Genomic DNA, 22,380 nt, shown 5'->3' on the forward strand with positions numbered 1-22,380 from the left:
CATTCCCAGATGAATGTCTCCATGGGCTCCCCAGACGGGCGTTAGCAGCGTGGTTAGCCGGTAGCTGCAGGATCCCAGTTGCTCCAGCCAGCAAAGGCAGGAATCGCAGGGGGAGGATGAGCACACAGAGCAGCACTGGGCTCTCTGGGCTGTTTTCATTTAAAAGGCAGCTGTACAAATTAAACTCCCCCCCAAGGGAGAAGCACTTTGCACAGCAACTCAGACACTATCAATTAAGAGATTTCGATGTTACCAGCACCACGTTTACCCACAGACAAGCCCGAAGCACCAACGTCTCTCTTCTCATCTGTTGTCACACCCTTACCTGGCGGCCGATCCGGTGATGCAGGGTCTCAGGCAGGGACGGATTTATTGAGCCGGCCGCAACGGTCACCTCCCAGCCCGGTGCTCTGTGCACCCTGCGTGGCTGCATCGAGTCCCATCAGTGTTTCCTGGAGGTAACACCGTAGGCTAGTGTCTAACTGCAGCCATCTTCCCACCTGATGGCCCTGGAAAGAGTCTTCCCATGGACCAAAACCTCCAGTGGATGTTTCCAATCGCTTACTGCTATGCATCGAGGGAGACAGCGAACTCGACCAGTTACAAATCCAAAGGCATGTTAAAAGGATCACAGTAAAAATAAAAGTCACCCAGCTCAGACACTTCAAAAAAATCGTAGAAGTTTTATTTTCCTCAGTACAGATTTTTTTTACAGCAGGTTTTCTTAAAAAACTATATACATACATATATAGTATTGTGCATTTCAGTATATGCCCCTAGAGTTTCTAGAAAAGGAGAAAGATCAACGTACAGAGAAATCCTCACGGTCCATTCCTGCAGCCCAAGCTCTTTCCTAGGAGGACCAGCACTCCCCGGGGCCGGGACAAGGCACTTGCTACAACCACTTCTGCACAGCTTTGGCATCGCTTACGCGACGGGTTCAGGTCTCTACCACGTGCCTCTGTAGCACAGACAAACTCTGAATAATTCCTTCAATCGTGAGACTGTAAGATCAAATAAGTCATGGGCACAGTAGTTTCAAGATGTAAAATTGCCTTAAACACAATTTTGCAGGATAAACAGAGCGCACATTTTATTAAGAGACATGATGAGTCAGCTTCACAAGTCCTCGATACCTTATCACAATAACACTTAGGGGGAAAAAAAAAAAGATCAAATCTAAGTTAGAGTCACTCAGCTGTTTCCTAATAAATTCTTACAGCTGACAAAGAGGTTTTTCTTTTTTTTTTTTCTTTCTGCAAGCAGTTTTAAGAGTTATAAAGAGCTATCTGGGGAATGAATTAGTGTTTCAAAACCAAGTTACAAATCTATAAAACAGATTAGTATACTTCACATAAGGCCACAAACACTGCAAACTGTCAGTGCGACTATTTAGGATCATTAAACTTAATCTTTTAATTAGCATAAGCTTTATACCTCCATTACTTATTTTCAATTCCAGGAGCGGATGAAGACGGCTTCCCAAGCCTCACAGGAGATGCGGCTGTTGGGGAGGGAAGAGGACGGGAGCGCTGCTGGAAGGGGCACCTCTTGCTAATTGAACATCCAGGTATTGGTCTTGCCTAATCCAATTCCATGTGAGTCTATTGAGTGAGCAACGACCACACGGTTTTGAGACAGTAAAGAGGCATGCCCAGCCAAACCCACTGAGCAGCGCTAAGAACACAGATCCATTGTGCGACCGGCTTCGCCCAACCTGCAACTTTCAACACGCTTTAGCAAAACAAATTGTTACTCCCCAGTGGTTTTGCTTTCAATGCCAACAGCGCAGGAGAGCCTCAGTATTTCGACTCGCCTCAGGAATGGTGCACGTGAGCAGTCAGTTTTGAAACAGGCCTGCAGCATTGCAGGGTTGGGGGTTTTTTGGAGGGTAAAGAGCTTCTGAAGAGAAGTTACAGGCACTGCTTACCTTGACAATTCGGACCATTGCTTTCAGTTCAAGTTTTAAAGTGCAAAACATCGTAGTCTTTGGGTAAAAAAAAAAAGCGTCAACTCCCATACAAAGCTGGCGAAGCAGCAGCCAGAACACATTGGGGTGATTGACAACTGTGAGAGTGTCACAGACATTCACAACAAAAGCAAGATCTCTGCTACCTCTTTGATTTTAACACTGTTAGCAGCTGCTGCAAATCTCCTCCCCTCTGCCCAGGCAGGTGATGTGTTGTTCCAGAAACAGTGGATTAGTAACAGTTGTGCTTGCAATTGCATTTGCATCTGCAGACCTTTGTCTAGAAAAGTATATACAGAGAGACTTTGGTGTTGCATAGTCTTTTTTTCAGAGGAACAGGCACTGCTGAAGGTTCTTCCATGGTATATTGCCACCTAATACTGTAGATGCTCCACACACCTTCCAATAACATATGTAAACTGTAACAGCTATGAATAAATATGTTCAAGAGCATCTCGTGGTTTAGATAAAAGCAAGGTACAAAAATCTGCATTAGATTTCTAAAGCTTTGGTCTAAACTGTGCTGAAACATCATCTGACTTGGTGAAGAGCCCTCAGAAGAAACCCTCGCACACAGCACCCTGAACAGCATGATTCAGTCCACAGACTTTTAGTGGTTATTCTCTTGTCAGCTGTTAGATGCGTTTGACCTCAAAACATGAACAGATCATCCTTCTCGCCTGCGTTGGAATCTATTTTGTTCCAGTCTACAGGTGAGAGCGTTTCTGCACTCTGGATGTCTTGAGCCGTCAGTCCCGTGTCGAGGACGTGAGGGTTTGTTCTCGACTGAGCCAGTCTGAGAGGGGAGAAAAGCAGAAAGTAAGAACACAAACACACACGGTTTATAGCCTGGGTGCTTCCTGCATCCATAATGCCAAACCCTGGCTGCAGTTCCACATTTCAAAATCCTCCTAACAGAATGAAATACTTCAGGGAGGAATGAAATAATAAGGGGAGAGCTGGCACGTAACATTTGCAGCGCTCTAAGTTTACTGCAGCTTTGCTGCTGGTTTATCCTAACATTTCCCCTACAGGCATCCAGGGAATTTGCAGTCTGGACATCCCATATATTAATGGTCTGGCAGAACCGTTTTCCTCCCCCAAGCTATTGCTGGCGGGTACATCGTTAGCCGGGATCTTATCTCAGCGTAAAGGCTCCGCTGACCAAAGGAGCAGCCTGGTTGCAATGACTCAATTTTCATGGTGGTGTGTCTGGGCACGCAGCGGGTGCCGTAACTCTCGCTGCCCGCCCGCACTCCCGGCCCAAGAATTTAACTCTTTGGGTTAAGACACAGCAGGACTCAGATGATGTTTAATAGCCCACAGCACCAGCTTTAAGGGGTTTTCATCTAAGCCCATCCTAAACGTTTCACAAAACTGAACAAGCCCCAGTTTGTTGTTGCGTTTAATTAAATCCCTCTGCGAAAACGTAACATTGCAGCATCAATTCTCCCAGGGCCGAAGGTTAACTCAAAGATCTGGTGTTTCATCCAGGGGAGGCATGGTGTTGAATAAGCCTCAGATTAAACTAGCCACACGTGTGTTTTTTAATAAAGAAGGAAAACTTCCAGCGATGATGTTGTGGCAGGAACGCTTTCAGAAGCATCCGCCTCGGGATGAGCAGTCCAAACACTGAGTCACCCGAGGGCCAGGGGTGATGGGACAGCTCGGCATCCAGCAATGCAAAACAAAACACCACAACCAGCAACATCTGCTTAATTAAGCAGGGCGAGGAACAGAGGTGAGGAAAATAGACGACATCAAGACATAAATTCAAGCAGCCCCTTTAGAGCTTTGAACGGGGCTACCGTGGAAGTGGAAGCTGTAAATCATTCCTGAGAGTCAAACAAGACAGGAAGGTCTGTTTGCGTAGGGCTGAGCACGCAGTTTTTGCACTGCTGCAAAGCCCGGCCGAGGCGAGCGGCTCTCGGGGAGGAGACGGTGCTGGGCTCAGCCCTGCTCCTGCCCGACCGCCTCCATCAGCAGCTCCCTGCTGCCTGTAGCACCAGCACCCAAGGCAGCTCCTGGCCCAAAGTGGGGCTTCTGCAGCTCGTGCTGCCGGGCAGCCTCACGCACTGATCCGGGGGACAAGACCCACATACGCCAAAGCATCTCCATCACCCTACAGGGGCCAGCCTGCGCGAGGACAGGCAGGAAAACTCACCTGAAATAAAACGGATTTGTTTAACATGGCTGGATTGCTCGGCGTGCACGTGCAGGGGAATTCCAATTTGGATTGGGAAGCGAACTAAGCCACATGAAGTTACGGCCACGAACTCCGAACGTGCTCAGGTGCATGAATTCCAAATTGGTGCATCAGTCACCCTGATGCAACCACAATGCAACAGGGACCGGTGGAGCAGGGGGGCTGACCTCAGCAGTGGCTGTTGGTTTGGGGACAGATGGGAATGAGGTCCCAGGCTTAGCCCAAACCTCACAGAGTGGCAAGGAAGGGTAAAGTCCCTTGTGACAGATGCTGAGACCAGCATCACCACAGCTAGCACAGGGACTGGAAACAGGCAGCCTCAAACCGCCTTGGCAAGCAGGAACAGGGATGCCAACTGCTTGGGGAATTAAATTCCCTATCACATACAGCCTCTCTCCATCCTTAAAAGGTTGTCAAAATATTTGGCTTATCAGCCAGCCTCAAAGCCTATCTTTCAATTAACAGCTGAGGCACTGATGGGGCAGCTGCCTAGGTCAGATCACGGCGGCTGATTAGATTAGAAGCATTATTAAAAGCCAGTCACTAGTCAAGTCTCCCGGGCTGGTCCCCGGTGGCGTGAACTTGTAAGGGGAGTTATTAGAATTACCTTGAAAACGCCTCGTCGAGACCATCATCCATTTCCTTTGTTAAAGAGATAAAAAGAGAGAGAGAAGCAGTTGCTAAGAGAAGACGCAAAAGTGTATTTAGAGATCTGGCTCCACACTTGAGCACAGCAGAAAAAAAATATATACATATTGACTTCCAAGTGCCTAAAGCAAAACTCCTCTCGGCAACCTGCCTCCTCAGGCAGGTTTTACCTCACTCTCTGCACAAGCCCCAGCGTAAGAGGCGTAAATTCCGGCTGGTCCAGCCTTCCTTGGAGTGATCCCAGGGCTCGGGTCAAGGATGCCGTGATTCCCTTGCAGCCCAGGGATGGGGCAGGGGCTTGGCCCTTTCCCACCATCTCCAAACCAGGCTGACTCTGCCCCACTGCCTCCATGGGCTGGATCTGGCCCATCAGCTGGAGCACATCCCTCTCTGGGGTTAATCCCAGCCCTCGGCTCTTCCAGCTCCTGCCACAAGACTGGCACACGCTGCGGGTTCCTGCTAAGAGGAGGGACCCAGACAGAGCTGGGTAAGATGCTCCAGGCATCCCTCAGGGCTTTTCTGGATCAGGAATCGAGAAGCAACTCTGGGATGCTTTATCTCTGATCCGCTCCTAAGGTTTCTCAGGGAAAGCACTGGAGTTGCTTCGGGAAGAAAGGTTTCCCATGCAGGAAGATGGGCTCTGTGTGAGGGCTTTGCTATGGACAGACTTGACTATTCCTAAACTCTCGTGATGCACTTACAGACTTAAGGTAATATGTAAAGTATGAAAACTCTGCAAGAAAGGAGGGATCGGAGATCGCTGATAAGCCTCCAGGATTTGATGTGACTTACGAGTTGATCTTCAGGTTTAACCTGAAAAGCCTCAGGCTCAGACCTGGCAGACTCACAAAACATGCTCCAGGCAAGGGCCTTTATTGTTCAACTCTCCAAAATTTAGCATGTTTCCAAAGAGGCCACGTGGCAGGGACGAGGTCCCAGGTCAAGTGGGGCTTCAAAGATCAGCCCCAGCCTGGTTGGTGAGGCTCCTCTACGGATGCCCAACCAGGTACATGGGCTGGGTCGTTATTTTCCTATTAGTGGTCCTTGAAACGTTTAAGCCAGATGACTGAGGACATTTTAGAGAAGCCATCCATGCTCAGATAAGCAAGATACAGCCACAAACAAGAACGAGGGAAAAACAAGAGTAATAACAAACATAAATCTAACCTGGTTTTAGTGAGCAGTAAACAAAAGCAATCAACGTAATGATTTTTCCCCCTGAACAGAGCAGTTAGGTGGTCTCTCAATTAAGTGACAAACCACTGAGAAATGCTGCTGCAGAATAAGTAATATTCAATTATCTGACAGCAGCATTTCTCCGAGTGCCTCGCAGTCTCATTCATTTATTTCCAGAGCCTAAAAAGGGCAGGAGGCACTCGAACACTAATGGATCATTCCAAGTAGGACACTGAAACCCAGCTCACTCGGGCACCTCTGGAACCCTGCGTGAACAGCTCAGCCACCTCAGGGCTCCCGGGGGGGTTTATCCCAGTAAAAGCCCCACGATGGGCCCTGGCACACATGAAGTGGAGGAGGCATCACTCCCTGCCCCTGGCTCAGCAGACGCCACGGTGCCCCCGGGCACACACTTACCCACACCACGTTGTTATTTACAGAGGAGCTGGGCCCAAACATGCTGTTATCTAAGTGCGGGGAGTTCGTGCTGCTGGTCAGGGGTGTTTTGGCAGGATCTTCAAAATCCAGCAAGTTCCCCGTGGCTGCCACTGTGAACAGAGCGGAGAGGGAATGAGGCAGGGGAAGGGAAAACAGAGGTGACACGAAACCAAGCCTTTCCGTGGCGATCGCTTTCCCTCAAGAGGGGGATCAAAGGGTTCTATCCAATTCCTTCGGGATGGCCCCAAAATTTTAGCACAGAGGAGCTGCATTCACCCCAGCTGGGGATGTGTTTTCAGCCCAAACAATTTGTGATGCTCAGATCAGGCTCCCGAGACCCTTGTGATGGGGACACAGGGTCCCTCCAGCAGCCATCGGGGGAGGCTCCTGGGTACCCACCTCCATTCAGGATGAGCCCCAGGCAAATCCAAACCCCCAGGACATCCCAACCCCAGGGCTTCATAGCCCAGGGCAGGAACAGACTCCGGGCGAACCTCAGCTCCGCCCACGGAGGAGGGAGGATGTTACAAAGACAATTCAGCATGTTACAAAGACGCATCGTTATTTTATAGGACCAAAGGCAAATTCTGCACCAGGTGAAGAGCAGTTTGTAGCTTGGGGGCTGCCGGTACACCCCAGGGTGGGCTGTTTCAGGGAAGCCTCGGATCGTCCCCATCACCCTGCAGTCAGGGCGATGCAGAAGTGCCCCAGCTGCAGAGCATCCCCCAGACAAACACCGGAGCCTGTTCCTACACCCATGGCAGCCCTGGGCCTCATTTACCCCGATGTGCCACCGCTTGTGACAGATTCCTCCAGTCCTGGGCCTTCACAGTAAGAAATGAGATATGCCAGCCTGGAAGGAAGCCCAGTTTAATGTTTTCCTCCGTGCCAAATCCTCTTATCTCCGTGGCCAGCATGGAAGAGAGATTAGCCTTTTGTCCCACTTCTCCCTGGCTACGCGTCCTGCGTTTCAGAGGCAGCAGAGGACCCATGGCCAGGCACTGAATTATGAGGGCTTTTACTGTTTAATTGTTTTATTTTCACGTGCCTCTCTTCCTCAGGGGAGCCAGAGCGGCATCCAGACGTCTTTTTGGGTCCAAGACAAACCCCAAATCAAACTTGGGATGTGTGGGTCCACGCTAAGCTCATAAGGACATTACGGCCAATTTGCCTCGGGCAGAAGTAAACAGGTTTGGGGTGGCAGCAGCTGTGTACGAGGGGCTGCGTGAGATATTTAAGGGGGAGATGGAAGGAGCTGGCAGGCAGCTGAGGGTGACATCTCTGTTACAAAGTGCTTGCCCCTCACTCGTCCTCAAAGCCCTACCAGGAGCCTGCTCTGTTCAGGGAAAACCCTGCAGACCTCATGCTCCCCATCCCCACACGTGAAGCCAAGCTCTGCTGTTGGTGACTTACGTGTGTCGGGACGGGCAGGGGCTTCCGAGCTGGGGCTGCTCGTCCCTTCTCCTTCCAAGATGGACCTCTCCCGCTTCTCCTTCTCTGCAAAAGGAAAGAGATCCCATCACTGCCTGCGGAGCACTTCCCTGCAAGCCTTTAGGGAGGAGGGACAGTGGGGACAGCTGGGATGGGCTACCAGGTCTCTGCCCACAGCAGCCCAGGCTTGAGTGCATTTTATAACCTCGTGGAAGGTGAAAGCAAAAATCCCGACAGCGGCAGGGCTGAGGTACCACAGACCAGCACGACGGACTCCACACGCCGCCTGCGAGACAGGAGCGCAGCCAAAACTCAGCTGGATTTACAAGGCTGTCGAGAGAAAGCTGGGAGATGCCTTAAATCACACCAGAGGTTGGCCCAACCTTAACAGCAGCCTGGAAATTTGGAGGGCGAGGAGAAAAGGCACTCGAAAGCTGCAAAAAAAACCCCCATCCCTTGAAATTTCACATTCAGAGTGGGAAGAGGGAAAAAGACTCACCTTCCTTAGCCGCTTGCCAGAACTCAAACGCGATTTTGAAGGCCTGGGCTACGGTGAGGGTGACCGCTTGCGCCTGGAAAGAAAGTGGTGAGGCAACACATGAATCGACGGGTTCTCGTGTCGATTTAAATCATTTGGAGGTTTTGCTTTGCAGATTCGTGTTAACCTGGATCCAGCCAGTCCTCTGCTCCGCACGCTCCCCGCCTGGCTGGGGAGGAGTAATCAAATATTGATAGAAGCAGAGATTTGCTCCGTGTAGGACTCGCAGCTCGTTGTAGACACATCTTTAGGTGTAAGGGGAAGATGGAGGAGGCAGGGACATGGCTGTCACAGCACCACGCTGACAGACGAGGAGAAAGAGCTGCTCCTGACACCTGCTCCTGCACCCCACACCTAAGCACGATCTAAACAAATGCAAACGCTGCACGACCCCGGGCTCGTCCTCACGGCTCCCCAAGGGATGTGACTCCCCACTCCAGAGCTGGGCTGTGCTGCACCCACCGCAGAGCATCACCCACCAGAACAACCAACATCTCAAAGGGGATCAGCACCCAGGCCAAGCCCTGGACCACGCAGCTATCGGCCATATCAGCGCTGGGGAGGGATGAGCAGAGCCGTGCGCATCCCTCCCCGGCACTACGCACGACTGCGTGCACGAGGATGCTCCGAGAGCACGAGGGTAAAACGCCACGAATTTGCAGCTCTCTCCAATGGGAAGCAATCTTAGAAGCAGGATGTGAGAGACCCCAGGGTCTTCCTCTGGCTCCCCCACGCTAAGCTGGGGTCTCGCTGGCTTTGTTCTGCAGCAGGAGCAGGGACACCTTCACCTTCAGTCCCTGCATTCCTCCCCAAGTCAAGAGCTTGAGCAGCATTTAAAAAAAAACCCCTCCACCACCTTAAATAGCCCGAGTTGCCAGAGATGTATAAATAGTGACATAAATGCCAGTTTCATTAGGAGAAGGCAGAGCTCACGAGAAGTTTAAGTGCAAGGAGATAACGAGTAACGCTCCGCAAGGCTGGCGCGCTGCGGGAGCCTTCAGGCGTGAGTTTGTTTTACGAAGTTGCAAACTAAACAATCCCAGATCCAGGTCCGTAACCCACAGCCCCCAGTAACGGGGAGGATGGAGATGGGGGCAGTGTGTGAATGGAGCACAGGCATCCCCCAAAAGCCAGGTGGGGAGGGGCGAGGAGACCCAGCAAACTTATCGCTGCCAATTAAGGCTGGCAGAGCAGGAGAGCTCATTTGAATGTCGGAGCTATTTACATCTTTGATGGAAGTGCAAACGCTTTATGGTAAAAACTTAAATATGGTAATTAAGTATGAAACTCCTCACAGCTGTTTACAATTTAAGCTGTCACATCTGAATCAAGTTTAATAGACCCAGCTACCGTTGAGAATTATCCATGAACTAAAAATACGGACTAATTATACGTCCGTGACTGGTAGCTGTGCATACATCCAGGGACCCTGCCCTGGGGCAGGGACAGTCCCCAGTCTGGGAGCAGGGCATCACCTTACCAGCGTGACATTCATGCATTTTAAAGACAAGGGGAAAACAAATAAAAAAATTTTAGTTTTTGCCACAAAAAGCCTTAGAGAACTTTATTTGGAGGGAGACACGCTGAGCTGATGTACCACTGAGATAATTCTTTTAGCACTGGAGAGATTTAAATTTTAATTTGCAGAGCGAGGCTTATCTTCGCCGTGCAAGGATGGGAGCGCACACTACGGAAAGGAGAGACAACTTGTAGCTTCCATTATTCTCTCTCCAGGAAAAAAAAAAAAAGCCAAGCCAGGAGAAGCGCAGAATATTAACTGAGCTGCGGTGGCCACGCTCCGGGCACAGAGAGGCTCGGAAGGACCCAGGAATCACCATGCTGGGATGCACTGGGTGGGAACAACTCTTGGGAGGTTTGTTTGCCTGTGGATTTGGGAGATCCTGTTCTTTGCTCAGGCCCCGCAACAAGCACCAAGGCAAGGATTTCTGGGGGCAGAGGGATCTGACCTGCCCTTCCTCTCCCCTAAAGCCCCTTCCTGCCATGGTGAGGGGGCTCAGCCCCAGCTCTGGCTCTTCTGGAGAGACCCCCAGGGCTCTCCTTGCCCCACTTGCAGCCAGTGCCCAGTGACCCTCTTTTCTCCCCCACCAGCTTGTCACTGCTGCATCCCTGCCCATCCTGATGCACTGAACCAGCAGGAAAAAATCCCAAGAGTGGGTTCAAAGCAAGAGCCAGAGACTGTTCTCCATATGCAGGTCTCTGCTCCGAGCCCCATCTCAGCCCTCCTGCGCTGCTCCCATGGGGAGGACACGGCTCTGGCTGCAAAGACGCCACTAAAAACTGGACAGGGAGCTTCAAGGGCAAGAAATAGAAGGAAGCCAGGGCGTGGAGCCCAGAAAGGCTGGCTAAATGCCTCCCATCAATGAGGCTGCCCCCGGGCACCTCACTGCCAGCCTCCCTGGAGACCTCCTCGCCTGCCAAAGCCTCTCCGCACGCTGGGCTCACACCGGCAGCCCAGGGAAGCGGATGCTGAACAGGGAAGAGTCCCAGCAGCCGGGACGGCAGCATGGCAGGGGAATTTCAAGAGCTGGTGCAGGGCCGGGTGCTCTCATCCCCGTCCCAGACCTTGGGGCAGAAAAGCTTTTACCTGCCAAGACGATGGGCTGAACTCAACCCAGAGCTTTGCTCGCTCGAGAGCGATGGCCCGGCACTGGGCGGCACTGCCAGGATTAACTGCCTGCGGTCAGGCGGTGATGGCAGCAGGAGGGTGAGTGCTCTCCTGCAGCCGTTCGCTGGGGCAGGGGCCCCTCGCTCTAACTACAGGCAGAGCTGTTATCTCACCAGCACAGCCCCTCTCTGCTTCCTCCTCCTACAGTCACATCCCCATTTCTTCCTCTGGACTGACCATTTTCCGTTTGGTACAGAGGAAGGCATGGCACTCCAGGTTCTCATTGAGCTGGTTCTGGGCAATGTAGGCAAACACTTTATCGTGGATCTTGTCTGCCGTGCAGTAGGATATCCTGAAAGACAGAACGAAACGTCTTGTCTGGGGCACTGCGTGCAAGAAAGATCAAGCAACCCCTCCTCTGACCTGCCAGCAAGCACCTACCCCAGGGCTTCCAGCTCTGGGACCAAGCAGGGAAGGCAGAGGGAGCGTGGGAGCGTTACCAGGCTTCGATGCAACTCCTTCCCAAAGCAGAGGCATCGATGCCACTGGCTTGAGCGTTAAGAGAAGCCCAGAGCAACTCCTACAGCCACGGTGTGAACCACGTACATCACACGCAGAAGTGGGAGAGAAGAGGAAATGTTCCACCTTGTGGGAAAGGACAGGTTAGAGAAGGCAAAGGCTCTGCGGTGTGCCAGCCTGGGACTACGCCTGACAAATGCTCTGCCTTCAGAAGAGAGACTCTGGAAGATTTTCCTTGGAGAATAAGCTCACAAGGAGAGAGAAGGACTTGTTCTCAGCCCACGACTTAATCTTGAGGCTCAAACCAGGGAAAGATGCAGGGGTGCCCAAGAAAAGCTGTTGGAAAGGCTGCAATTGAGGCTCCAAGATCTGCAGTAGCAGATGGACGGGATGCTCTGAGACCCCCAAGCACGTGGGACATGGGGAAGGAGGCTCAGCCTCCCCAGCAGAGCGTTCCCAGGTTGGCCACATCTCTCCCAGCCCCTGGGCTGGGCAGGGCTGACTCTGGAACGCCAAACAAGGCTCTGGAAGAGCAACAGGCTGACCTGTTTGGGGAGATCAGGCTGTGACCGAGGGCTCAGCTCCCTTCTGCAGGGCAGCGGGTCCCTCAGCATTGGCCATCACCATCTCCCACGGGTCCGTCCATGGCAGGAGCTGCAGGACCGAGCGTCTCGTCTGAAGCCAGCCAGCACGGGCCGGAGCAGCCCTGGAGGTTTAGTGCAAGGCGGCAGGTGCCAGAAGCGAGCAAAGCCTCTTCCCTGGGCACGCGACAGACCACACAGGTGTTAAGGAAAGAGAAAACCCAAGGAAAAAGTGGGACAGTTCAGTGAAAGTTTTCCTGTGGCCCTTCCAGCTCCTGTTCTTGCTGCCCCTGAGAGTTTGCAGGGAGGGGACAGGGAGGTCCCAGTTCCCAGCAGATGCTGGGACTTAAAAAGCCACATTCAAAATTCATTTACACTGCATTAGTTTCTTGTTGCGTGTGAGGTTGCCTCCACACAATGGCCTATATTTTGTTTTCCAGAGCTGAGCCGTGCTCTGGATTAAAGAGGCACTTGGAAGTTCACTCCTTCCTCCCATTTGTTCCCAAAACAGCGTGGCCGCTCTGTTACTAATCGTGACGAAGCCGCAGAAGGTCATCTGCACAGGCACGTGGCCTTTCCAGCAACCCCCAGTGCTCAGCTCGACATTCGATAGCCATTAATTTCCAGGCAAAGGGTACCTCACACCCACCTCTGAAGTCAGCCAGTTTTATGATCGAGGCCTTTGGCAGTGGCACATCTGGTGATGGTGGCTGCCACCCCATGCTGCCCAAACACCTGATTCGGGGCAAGAGCTCAGAGCTGGCATCATCTCAGCGAATAGAAAAGCCGAAGAGGAGACAGCAGAGGTGTTAGAGGAAAGCCCTGGCACTGTCACCAGTGGAGGATGCTCACAGAGCGGGGAGATGACCCCCCCACGCACACAGACCCCAGCTTTTGCAACTCGTACAGCGCCGGCATCTCCGGGGAGCAGCATCAGTCCCCACGTCGACAGGCTCTTTCGGATGCGCTGACTTCAGTCGACCGAATCGAGGGGACGCTCGTACACAAGCACTGACCGGGAGGAACAGCTTTATCACTGGCTGTTAAAGCGTCTGGGCAGGATTTAAGGCAGCATCTAAAACTCCTGGCCCACGGCTCTGCCTGCTTTTACACCAGCACAGTGATCCCTATTTTGGCGTGACCGTGCTCATGGCTGCTTCGCCCAGCTCTGCTCTATAACAGCAGGTTTATCTCCTGGGGAGGGTTGGGGCTCAGCACCAGTGGCTGTACACGACTGGGATCATAGTTTAAGCTGGAGAAAAGCAAGCAGGTTAGTAGTGTGGTTAGACAGAGCACCCCAACCCAGAGCTCCCCATCCCACAGTTAGCAAAGGGGACAGAGCAGCAGGTGAAGGACAGAAGCAGCGCATGGGGGATGTAGAGGGAGAAGGGACAGAGGAGAAGGAAAGGGTCAAGTCCGAGCTGAGCTCTGCTCTGCCAGCCCTTTGCCTGCCTCCAGCCTCTTTGGAAGAACTACTCGCCAAAGCCCGAGGAGCAGATACGGGATAATCCATCCTCACCCTCCCCACATTGGTAGGAGGTCTTGCCAGCTGTTCCAGCCCTGCTCTTTGTCAGAGCGATTCAGAAGCATGAGAGGTGCAGCGCAGCCAGCGAGGGGAGGGCAGCCCCAGCTCCGGCACTCGCATCCTCGCCCGCTCGGAGATGCTCTGACCATCCTCTGTATTCGACTCTTGCCATCACCCAGGACGCTCTGGCATTTCTAGTGCCAACAGGTGGCAAAGCCACGCGTGGCCATGGAGCGCTTGGCTGTGGATCTGTAGTCTGCACACATGACGCCTCCAGGCTCGTCAAGTCTTTCCTTACCCCTGGCTGGACACTTACTGCATCAGTTGTAAATTTACCTTAAATTTAGCAACCAGCCTCCTTCCCCCACCATTGCTTTCCATCAAGACGTGATGGACAGTGAGACGTCAGCTCAGCCTAGGTGGAGAATGAAGCAGATGAGGAGCCTCGGGCACGCACTCACTGAAGCGCATCCCATAACCCACCTGTATATGGAGACATTCTCGATCAGCTCATTCGTCCCGCTGTCGTTTAACACGATTCCCCGGGGCGAGACTTTCAGAGTCACTTTCTGCAGTTTCTTTCCACTTGCTTTTGCCTTTGAAAGAAGAAGAGGGAGAGGAGAGTTAGGTACACGAGCAGAGCAGACTCCAGATACGCGCTACCTTACAGGCTTATTAATAGCACTCGGTAGTACTAGAGACTGAATTTACTACCAGGTGTGATAAGGCACTCGTTAAAACTTTTCCTTCCCTGAAGCAGTGATTTTTGCTGGCGTTAACGAGGCAAGCACACACACCCTCCACCCCACGCTGTGCAGAGTTACTTCCAGCCCAGCACCTCCACGAGGACTTCCCCGCAGCCATCAGCACGAAGCAGCGGCTGCTCTGGCCAAGCCATGCAAGGCTGTGAGTGCTCGGAGAAACCCCGAGGAGTTTTGTCTTTAGGGCCACCTCTGGAGCAGAGAGGGACACCAGCACAAACCCACGCTCCAAGGAGCAACATCAGGACCATGGCACGAGTGGAAAAGCACCTCCCACACCAAGGTCACAACACCAGCTTAAAAAGTAACGTGACTTTTAAAGGCCACTTTCTCTCGTTTACTGGTCTTGTGCTTTCAGCCTTCAGGTTACATTCAGCTCAATGTCCAGCTTCTCTCCAAAAAGAAGTAAAAAATACACAGCTAGCCAGTTGCAGACTGCAGACCTGGATCCTCAGCCCTGCTCCCTGGGGACTTCAACTTGAGCCACATCCAGACCAGCCGGCGGTCGGTCCTGCCCCTCCGAGGCTGGACTCAGCCCTGGGGCTTTTATTTACAGGCTCCGTTCGGCCGATCAGAGCGGAGGCGAAGGGCTCTGCCAGCGGCTCCCGTTTGATGGGAGCACTCCCCTCCCGTCTCGCCCGGCGCATGCCAGGGAAGGATCCGTCGTTACCCAGCGCGGTTCACCACCCCATTGAGTTTTACGACGGTTAACTGTACAATTGGGTCTTTGCCTCGTTCAGTTTTATAAGGGCTTAAAGAAGCATTAATTTTACTGGGAGCCCGGTGAGCCGGGGCTCCAGGGAGGCTTGGTGTGAGAGGATGGCTGAAAATCGGTCCCTCTGGCATCAGAGGTTACAGTAGGATGGTGGCTGTATTGGCTGGGAACCAGAGCAAGCTGTCCAGCTCCCTTCTCCTCTTAACCCTCCAAATCCCGGGAAGGAAAACCCAGAAACGTGTGCCAGCTCCCGGACACGCACTGGCTGTGCTCAAAACGCTTGCCCTGCCTTGCAAGAGGAGACATGACCCTGGGGAAGGGTGATTTCACCCGGTCAGAGGCTTCTTACGCAGCCAGGGTCACCCAGAGCTTATCAAGGGCAGCCAGAGCTCACACACGTAACACCAGCTCTCCGCAGTCTGCCCCATCCGCGGGCTGGGGCTGGTCCAGTGCCACTATCTGCATTTCTACCTACACTACCAGATGCCTGTGCACCCCTGGAAGGGCTGGACCTGCAATCCTGACACCCCCCAGCCTGCAGATGGACAGGACTGCCTCCAGACCCACCGCTTCTGAAACTCTCCCCAGTGACAGACTTGTTTGAGCAGCAGGAGCCCAGGCTCCAGCACGGACACTCACAGTTGCAACGATCCTTTTGACGGCAGCAGCGGAGAGCTCCTCTCCCTTGGGCTGCTCCACCAGCGTCATGCCCATGTACTTGAGGCTGAAGAGCATCCCCTCCAGCAGCGTCTCACGGGTATCGGTCCAGTTCTCCGGGAGCTCTAAAGAGACAACAAAGAGGCTCTTGGATTCCCAAATGCACAAGGATACCCCTGTCAAGCCCTGAGGGGAGGTTGAGGTACGAGCAGGGTGTTGGTTTAGCTACTACCTGGACCCCCGTGCCCAAGCAGCTGGGAGCTCGTGGTGCTGCCACAGCTCTCCTGAGGGGGAAGGAGATGGGGCAGAGACAAGAACAACCCTCCAAAATTTTTTGCATGAGCCACAGCAAATGGTAGCGACCCTTTAAGATCCATCAGCTCCTCAGTTTATTTGTGAGTGCCCAGGCCCACACCATAACCAAGGGGATCCTGAGCATCAGCCCCAGCCGGGCGCGGCGGAGCGCTCGGTGCCACCCCACGCACGGCCATAACCTCACCCTGTGCTAACCATCACCTGCCCGCAGAGGCTAAGACGGGATTTGCCACTAGCTAAGCCCACACACAGCTGCAGGGATGCAGGTGACGTGCTGCTAAATCGGTCACCGACAGCCCTGAGGAGCCCATCGTGCCCAGGGACAGGGCTCTGCTCTCCCCCGAGATCGCCAAGGAGGGCACCAGCCCCTTCCCTGACGTGCTGGGGGGTGGGAAGGAGGGTCCTAAATACAGAGATAAGCTTGGGATCGAAGTGGAAGTCAGGTGGGTGCTTCTATGCCTGAAATTGCACCGCAGGATCTAACCTCCAGACCCGGAGCTGGTAACCCAGGATCTACAGCTCACGTTCAAGGAGGGTCTTGCTTTGAGCAGGAGGAAATGAAGCACAGCCCTCCCGAGGCGCGCGTGGCCCTGGGGAGCGATAGGGCTCTCGGAGAGGAGTCTCCGCTCGCTGCAGACAAAACACGGCCCCGAAGGCTTCGCTGCCTTGTGTTCAGCCTTCTCCAAGCAGCAGGACCAAACTCTGCAGCTCCCTGTTGCACTGGGAGGGCAGGGCTGCAGGGACGTGATGGGGGGGGGGGTGGAATGTAACCCCCAGTGACTCAGCCTTCCCAGCGAAGGTGAGATGGGAGATAAGCCATAAACCCCAGCACCACTCCCAGCGCCGGGCGTGGGTGCCAAGCAGTGAACCACCCTGGCCAGCCCTGGCTAAGGTCGAAGTGACGGAAGCCGGGTGGGAGCAGTCCCCTGGGGAGACAAGAGTTTGCAGGAGGGCTGGGGCTCCACACCCAACACACGGCAGCAGGTCCCAGCCCTCGAGAGCGAAAGGAAAAACCAAGAACTGGAGGGATGCTGCGTTTACCTCATGTCCCAGCTAGAAACAATGGGTGCCAGCGAAAAGCCTGGGTCTCTCAAAAGCCAAAGGTGCTGCCGCTGTCCTCCCGCTCTCAGTGGCCAAAGCTGGGCAAGCACAGTGGGGTGGAGGGCAGTTTGCATGCGATGGATGGGCAGCTGCCTGCCCCATGCTCCCTGCCTCACCAGCCAGGCATGGCACATGCCCTCGAGTCCCGCACTCCGTGCGGTGCAGCTCGGGGCCCCACTGAGGACCAGGACCCCCCCGAGTGCCCCATGCTGCCTGGGATGATGCTGGCTGCAGCGAGGCCCTGGCACCCACAGCTTACGCTGGCCTGGGACGGAAACAGGGGTGGTTTAAGTGCAGCCACTGAAGTGTTTTCAGAGAGGAAGGTGCACCCGAGGCAGCACAGGCAGACAGACACCCCTCCACGCATCCTGTTCTGCACTGTTCACCCACCACCTCCCGCTAACATCCTCCGGTTAATGCAGCTGATCGCACCCAGGCCCGGGGTGCGTCCGTCCCGGGGGGCGACAGCGATGGCCCCCACCCAACGAAGGGCACGGGGGTGGTTTGCAAGGTCACCCCGCAGCAGACTCGTGGCGAGTCCGAGGGGCTGCTGCATCCTGCGAGGCCACGCTGGGACAGCACCCCGCGTCTGCCACGCGGCCCCCCAAGGCTGCCCTCCAGCCAGCTGCCCCCTTCGCATCCCGCAGCCGTTGGCCCTTAATCCTGGCGAAAAGGTGTAACGCCGCCAGGTCAATCTCATCAGATCAGTAAAATCAAGAAGCTGGATCTTGCCGGCGGGCAGCACGGGGTGCAGCAGGGCAAGGCACCCTCCCGCTGCCCCCACCATGGGCAGGGGTCAGCCGGGCTGGTCCCCCCTTCCCAGGCCAGAGCAGGAGGACGGCTGGCAGGGGCCGAGTGGCCGCTCGCCAAGGCCATTGATCGTGAGACGGAGCCAGCGGTGGGACGAGGCCAGAAATCACCCGCCGGGCTCCAGCCCTCGCCCCAGCCTGGGGGACGGGGACAGCCCCCCACCCAGCCAGCCATCCCACCCCCTGCTGCATGGGGGAAGGGGTGCAGGGGGAAGGTGGGTGCAATGTGGGGATCAAAGAGGGGGACAAGAGGGGAGGTAGAGGGAGGGGTGAAAAACGGGGTGCAAGACAGAGGAGTAAAAAGGGGTACAGGGGGCATAGGAAAAGGGCAAGAGCAGCTGGGGTAAAACAGGGTGAAAACAGAGTGCAGAAGGAAGGAAGGGGAAGCTGAAGGTGGGAGAAAAGTGGGTGCAAGAGGGGTGAGAAGCGGGATAAAGCCGGGAAGGAAGCGGGGGGTGGGGGGTGTGCAGGACAAGGGGGGTGCAGGGGGGTAAGGGCGGGCGGGGAGCGGCGCTGCCGGGGAGGGGGGGGGGGGAAGGGGGCGGCGGGTCTCACTCTTGTGTCGGCCGCCGGCCCAGGAGGGTTTGTGGACGCTGGGGCTCCGCAGCAGGGCGCGACCCGCCGACTTCAGCGCGTCCATCCCGCCGCCGCTCCCGGCCCCGCTCCGCTCCCGGCCCCGCCGCAAACTTTCCAGCGGCGCCAGCGCTGACCGCGTCCGGGGGCGGGGCCCGCATGCAAATATCGGCGCCGTGACGTAATAGGCCACGCCCCCCAGCCCCGGTGCGGGTCCCGGCAGAGCCCCGGGAGGAACTGGGGGTCCCTGGAGCGGTGCGGGGACTCCGAGACTCGGCAGAGACCTGGGAAGCTGCCGAGCCGCAGCAGGGATCTGCCGCTCCCATGGAGTTTCCCCACTGGAGACTTGGGGACCCCCGGAGCCACCCTGCAAACCCCTGCGGAGGGTGGGGGGAGCAGCAAACACCAGCTCTCTGGGGGTCCCACCTTCCCCATGGGGGGGTCCCGCACAGATTAGGAAACCCTTCCCGCGGCTCCGCGGCAGCACGAGCCAAGTGGCCCCACTGGGGCGTCCTCGGGCGACACCGAAAAAGTTGTGTTTGCCCCGAGAGGTGTTTGGTTCCAGCGCCCACCCCGGGGTGACAAAACGTGATATAATTTAATGCCGCGGTGGGGGAAGTTTAGCCGGAGCACGCGTCGCCCCTCCGTGTCACCGCGGCCGCCGGCGCGCTTTTAGCTCAGCCTGAGCATAATTGTATGGAAGATTAAGGCCCTCAAAGGCTTTCTGAAATTAAAAGGATAATAACGAGGAGGTTAAACCCCATATTTAGGATTTGTAGAATAATGCCTTACAAAGCCTATTATTCGCAGAAACATTTGTGTAATTGAAAATGCCTTTTTAGTTAAAATTTTAACATTCCCCTCTGATGTTTGTAGTCAGGAGCCAACGCGCTGGAGTCACCAAACGGACAGCGGGATGGCAGTGGCCACTTGCCTCCCACAGGACACGAGAGGGTGGTGGAAGGTAGGTGGAAGGGTGGCACAGAATCTCTCTTCCAAAAAGCCCGGGTCTAAAATAGGACAGTGCTGCTGGTACGTCTCTGTTTGGTGCCTGGTTTGAACCTGAGCACACTGGGAGTGAGCCAGGGCCGGCCACCGAAACTTGAAAGAAACAACTTCCCCCGAGGGCTCACCACGGGCAGCAGCACGCAAATACCAAAAAACCTGAAAAATTGCTGCGTCAGGAACAAATTTAAGCATATACATGGATCCATGTCCGGGCAACAACTCACTTAAACATCTGCTCTTACTTTAAGCACATGTTTAGACCTAACTGACATCCAGGGTCAAATGTTTCACTAAACCGTCGATCCCACCCGGCAGCCTGCAACTCACCGGAGGGCTTCCCACTCGCCGATATCTGATGAGTTAAGGCAGACACCTTTGCAATTAATTCATTGATAAACTGGCCTGAGAAAGCCACCCGGCAGATATCGGACACATCCGTGATTTATTTTCCTATTTCTGTATTTTGCACCATCACTGGCTAAATATATCACTTCATGCTCCGGTTCACTCGGGCAGCAGTTTCTGCGCTCGCGTGCTGCTCTGCTGCTTCCTTCCCATCGTTTCCTCCGCGGCAATTTCACAGGGCACTTACTGGCCACGATCCTGATGGGGAAAAATCCGCAGCGTTCCTGCCGCTGCGATATCCTGCTCTGACCTTTTTAGCTCAAGGCACCCGGGGTGCATTCCTGTTCCTCTGGCTGTTGTTGCCAAGGGTGCGAGACCCAGCTGCAGCGCTGCCTTCCTCTGTTGAGTTTTCCCACTGAATCCTGGCACCGGTGCCAAAGTTTGCCCCTCGCTTTGCTGACTGTGCTGTCTCAGGTGGGCGTTAAATCGTCAGAGCAGCAGAATGTATTTCTTCAAGTGTCACCACTTAAGTTGGAGAATGAAGGACCATGACAGCAGCCTGGGAGAGAGGAGTCGTGGAATCAAGGTCTCGAACGTGGCTCCAGCCTCCCTGAAAGTCATCATTTGAGCTTAAAATATCCCTGTAATGGTACAAAACTACTAGTGTCATCTCCCCCAGGAAGGCAGAGCATCAGGCAGCTCAGAATCGCAGCTCTGCACCCATCTCCCCGCTGCCGCGCTGGGCAGCCTGGGCTTTGCTCCCCGCTGGAGGAGCCCGAGGCTGGACGGGTCCTGAGGGCCAGGCAAGCAAAGTCAAATCTATTTATTCATGTCTGAGTGCTGAGCACGGCAGAGCTGTGATTTTTTGGAAACCGTCTTGCTTTCTCGTGGCTGACCTCCCCAGCCCCGCCGTGCTCGGCCGATCGCCGCCCATCCATCTCCCCGTTAATTGTCGTCTCTCCTGACGAGCCACCGGCTCTTTCCGCACGTACTCTCTCAAGGTTATTTTCAGCTTTGCAGCGTCACCGAAACACACAAGTTTGGCTCTCCAGTATTGCAGCAGCGCGGCTGCTCCTCTCTGCTGTTTCTAACATCCAGCACCATCACTTCTGCCCAGAAAACACAAAAAAAATCCTCGCCACTGTTGCTCCCCACCACGGCGTCTGCATCCAGGAATCACAATGAAATAAATGCAGCTTTTCGATGAAACTTCTGCAGTTTTTTTGTAACACCGACGTGTTTTCCCAGCTGGTGGGGCCACAGCTGAGCGAGCCATCCCTGATTTCTTTGGAGCACTCTTTACAGGCAGCCCCGGACATAAAATTCGGTGACAGTCATTCGGTTTTACTGCGAGAGTGGGTGTTCGTTTGCTCCCTGCTTTGATTAATCAAGTCAGCCAAGCCGTGCTGTCCCCCTCCCAGGGGCAGCGCCTGCTCCCGGGGCTTTGCTCGTTCACCCCGCTCATATTTACAGCAAAGTGCGTTTATGGCAAATTAGCGTATCTGAGGCTGGTTAAAAGGTGATCGCTAATGGAAATCTGAGCTCCTTCCACTCTGTCAAATCCATCCGAGGTTTGCCTCCTAATAAATTGGCATCCTTGCTGAGAAAGCCTGCGTCTAACCGTCTGTGTGATAAAAAGACCAATTGCTGACATTTGCTGCTGTTTTCACTTCCTTTGACATTTCATTAAGGAGAAAATAACACCAGCAACTACAAACGTGCTCTCGTCGACGTTTGTTGGCCGTAACGTTGCGAGTTGCCTTGATTAAGCAAGTAGGTGGGAAGGGGGACATACCCCGTCTCCAGGATGGCAAAACTCCCATGAGTCCTCCCCCGCTCAGAGAGTCACCTCGACTCACCCCGCTGCCCCGAGGCTGAGCTGTAACCGACCCAGACCTCAGATCATCACATCAGTCCATCAGTAAAATTTCTAATTTATAGGCACGCTTAGGACTTAAATTACCACAGTCATTAATGCTTTGCTAATGAGTCAATTAACATGCTTTGGGATCTATGGAGAAAGGGCATGACAAACATGCATAGCATCAAACGTTGCAGAAATAAGCGTCTGACGGTGCCGGTGTTCGACGGGAGCTGCTGTTGATCCAGCGAGCGTACGGACTCCGCGGGGTCACGGGGGATCGGTCACAGTGGTCACGCGAAGGGCTCTCCGGAGGCTGCAGATGAGACCAGCTCCAGCATCACCGCACACGCCTTCAAGGCCAGGATGCCCGGGATCAATGCTGGCTGGAAAGCAGCACCAGGCTGGAGATGGGAAACAAAGTCTGACATGAAACACTCACCTAAGCACAGCCAAATGGGTGCTGCTAAGCATGGCATGGGGCTGCGTTTTCATCCTGAAGTCTTTGCCACCCAGAAGTAAGGGTTTTAAGCATCCTTAAGAAGGCTGGGGCTGCATCCAGGCCAGAACCGGGAGCC

The 22,380-nt window shown here is 54.3% G+C and overlaps 1 protein-coding gene across 2 annotated transcripts; it reads right to left on the reverse strand.

Annotated features, from left to right (window-relative positions):
- Positions 1-692: 692 nt before the first annotated feature.
- On the reverse strand, positions 693-18,655 carry LDLRAP1 (low density lipoprotein receptor adaptor protein 1). 2 transcript variants are annotated; one of them, XM_086626119.1, is made up of 9 exons: positions 18,571-18,655; positions 15,773-15,915; positions 14,141-14,253; positions 11,270-11,384; positions 8,368-8,440; positions 7,863-7,934; positions 6,417-6,541; positions 4,783-4,817; positions 693-2,765 (listed from the first exon to the last, which is right to left on the reverse strand). In XM_086626119.1, exons 1-9 carry the CDS (start codon positions 18,653-18,655, stop codon positions 2,621-2,623), a joined length of 906 nt encoding a protein of 301 aa, XP_086482245.1. In that variant the 3' UTR covers positions 693-2,620. The 2 variants fall into 2 exon arrangements, with proteins under 2 accessions (XP_086482245.1, XP_086482244.1); XM_086626118.1 differs by having other exon boundaries at positions 6,417-6,547; positions 7,851-7,934.
- Between the last annotated feature and the right edge of the window lie 3,725 nt (positions 18,656-22,380).

The sequence above is a fragment of the Tauraco erythrolophus genome, chromosome 24 (assembly GCF_009769465.1).
Source record: "Tauraco erythrolophus isolate bTauEry1 chromosome 24, bTauEry1.pri, whole genome shotgun sequence".
NCBI lineage: Eukaryota > Metazoa > Chordata > Aves > Musophagiformes > Musophagidae > Tauraco > Tauraco erythrolophus.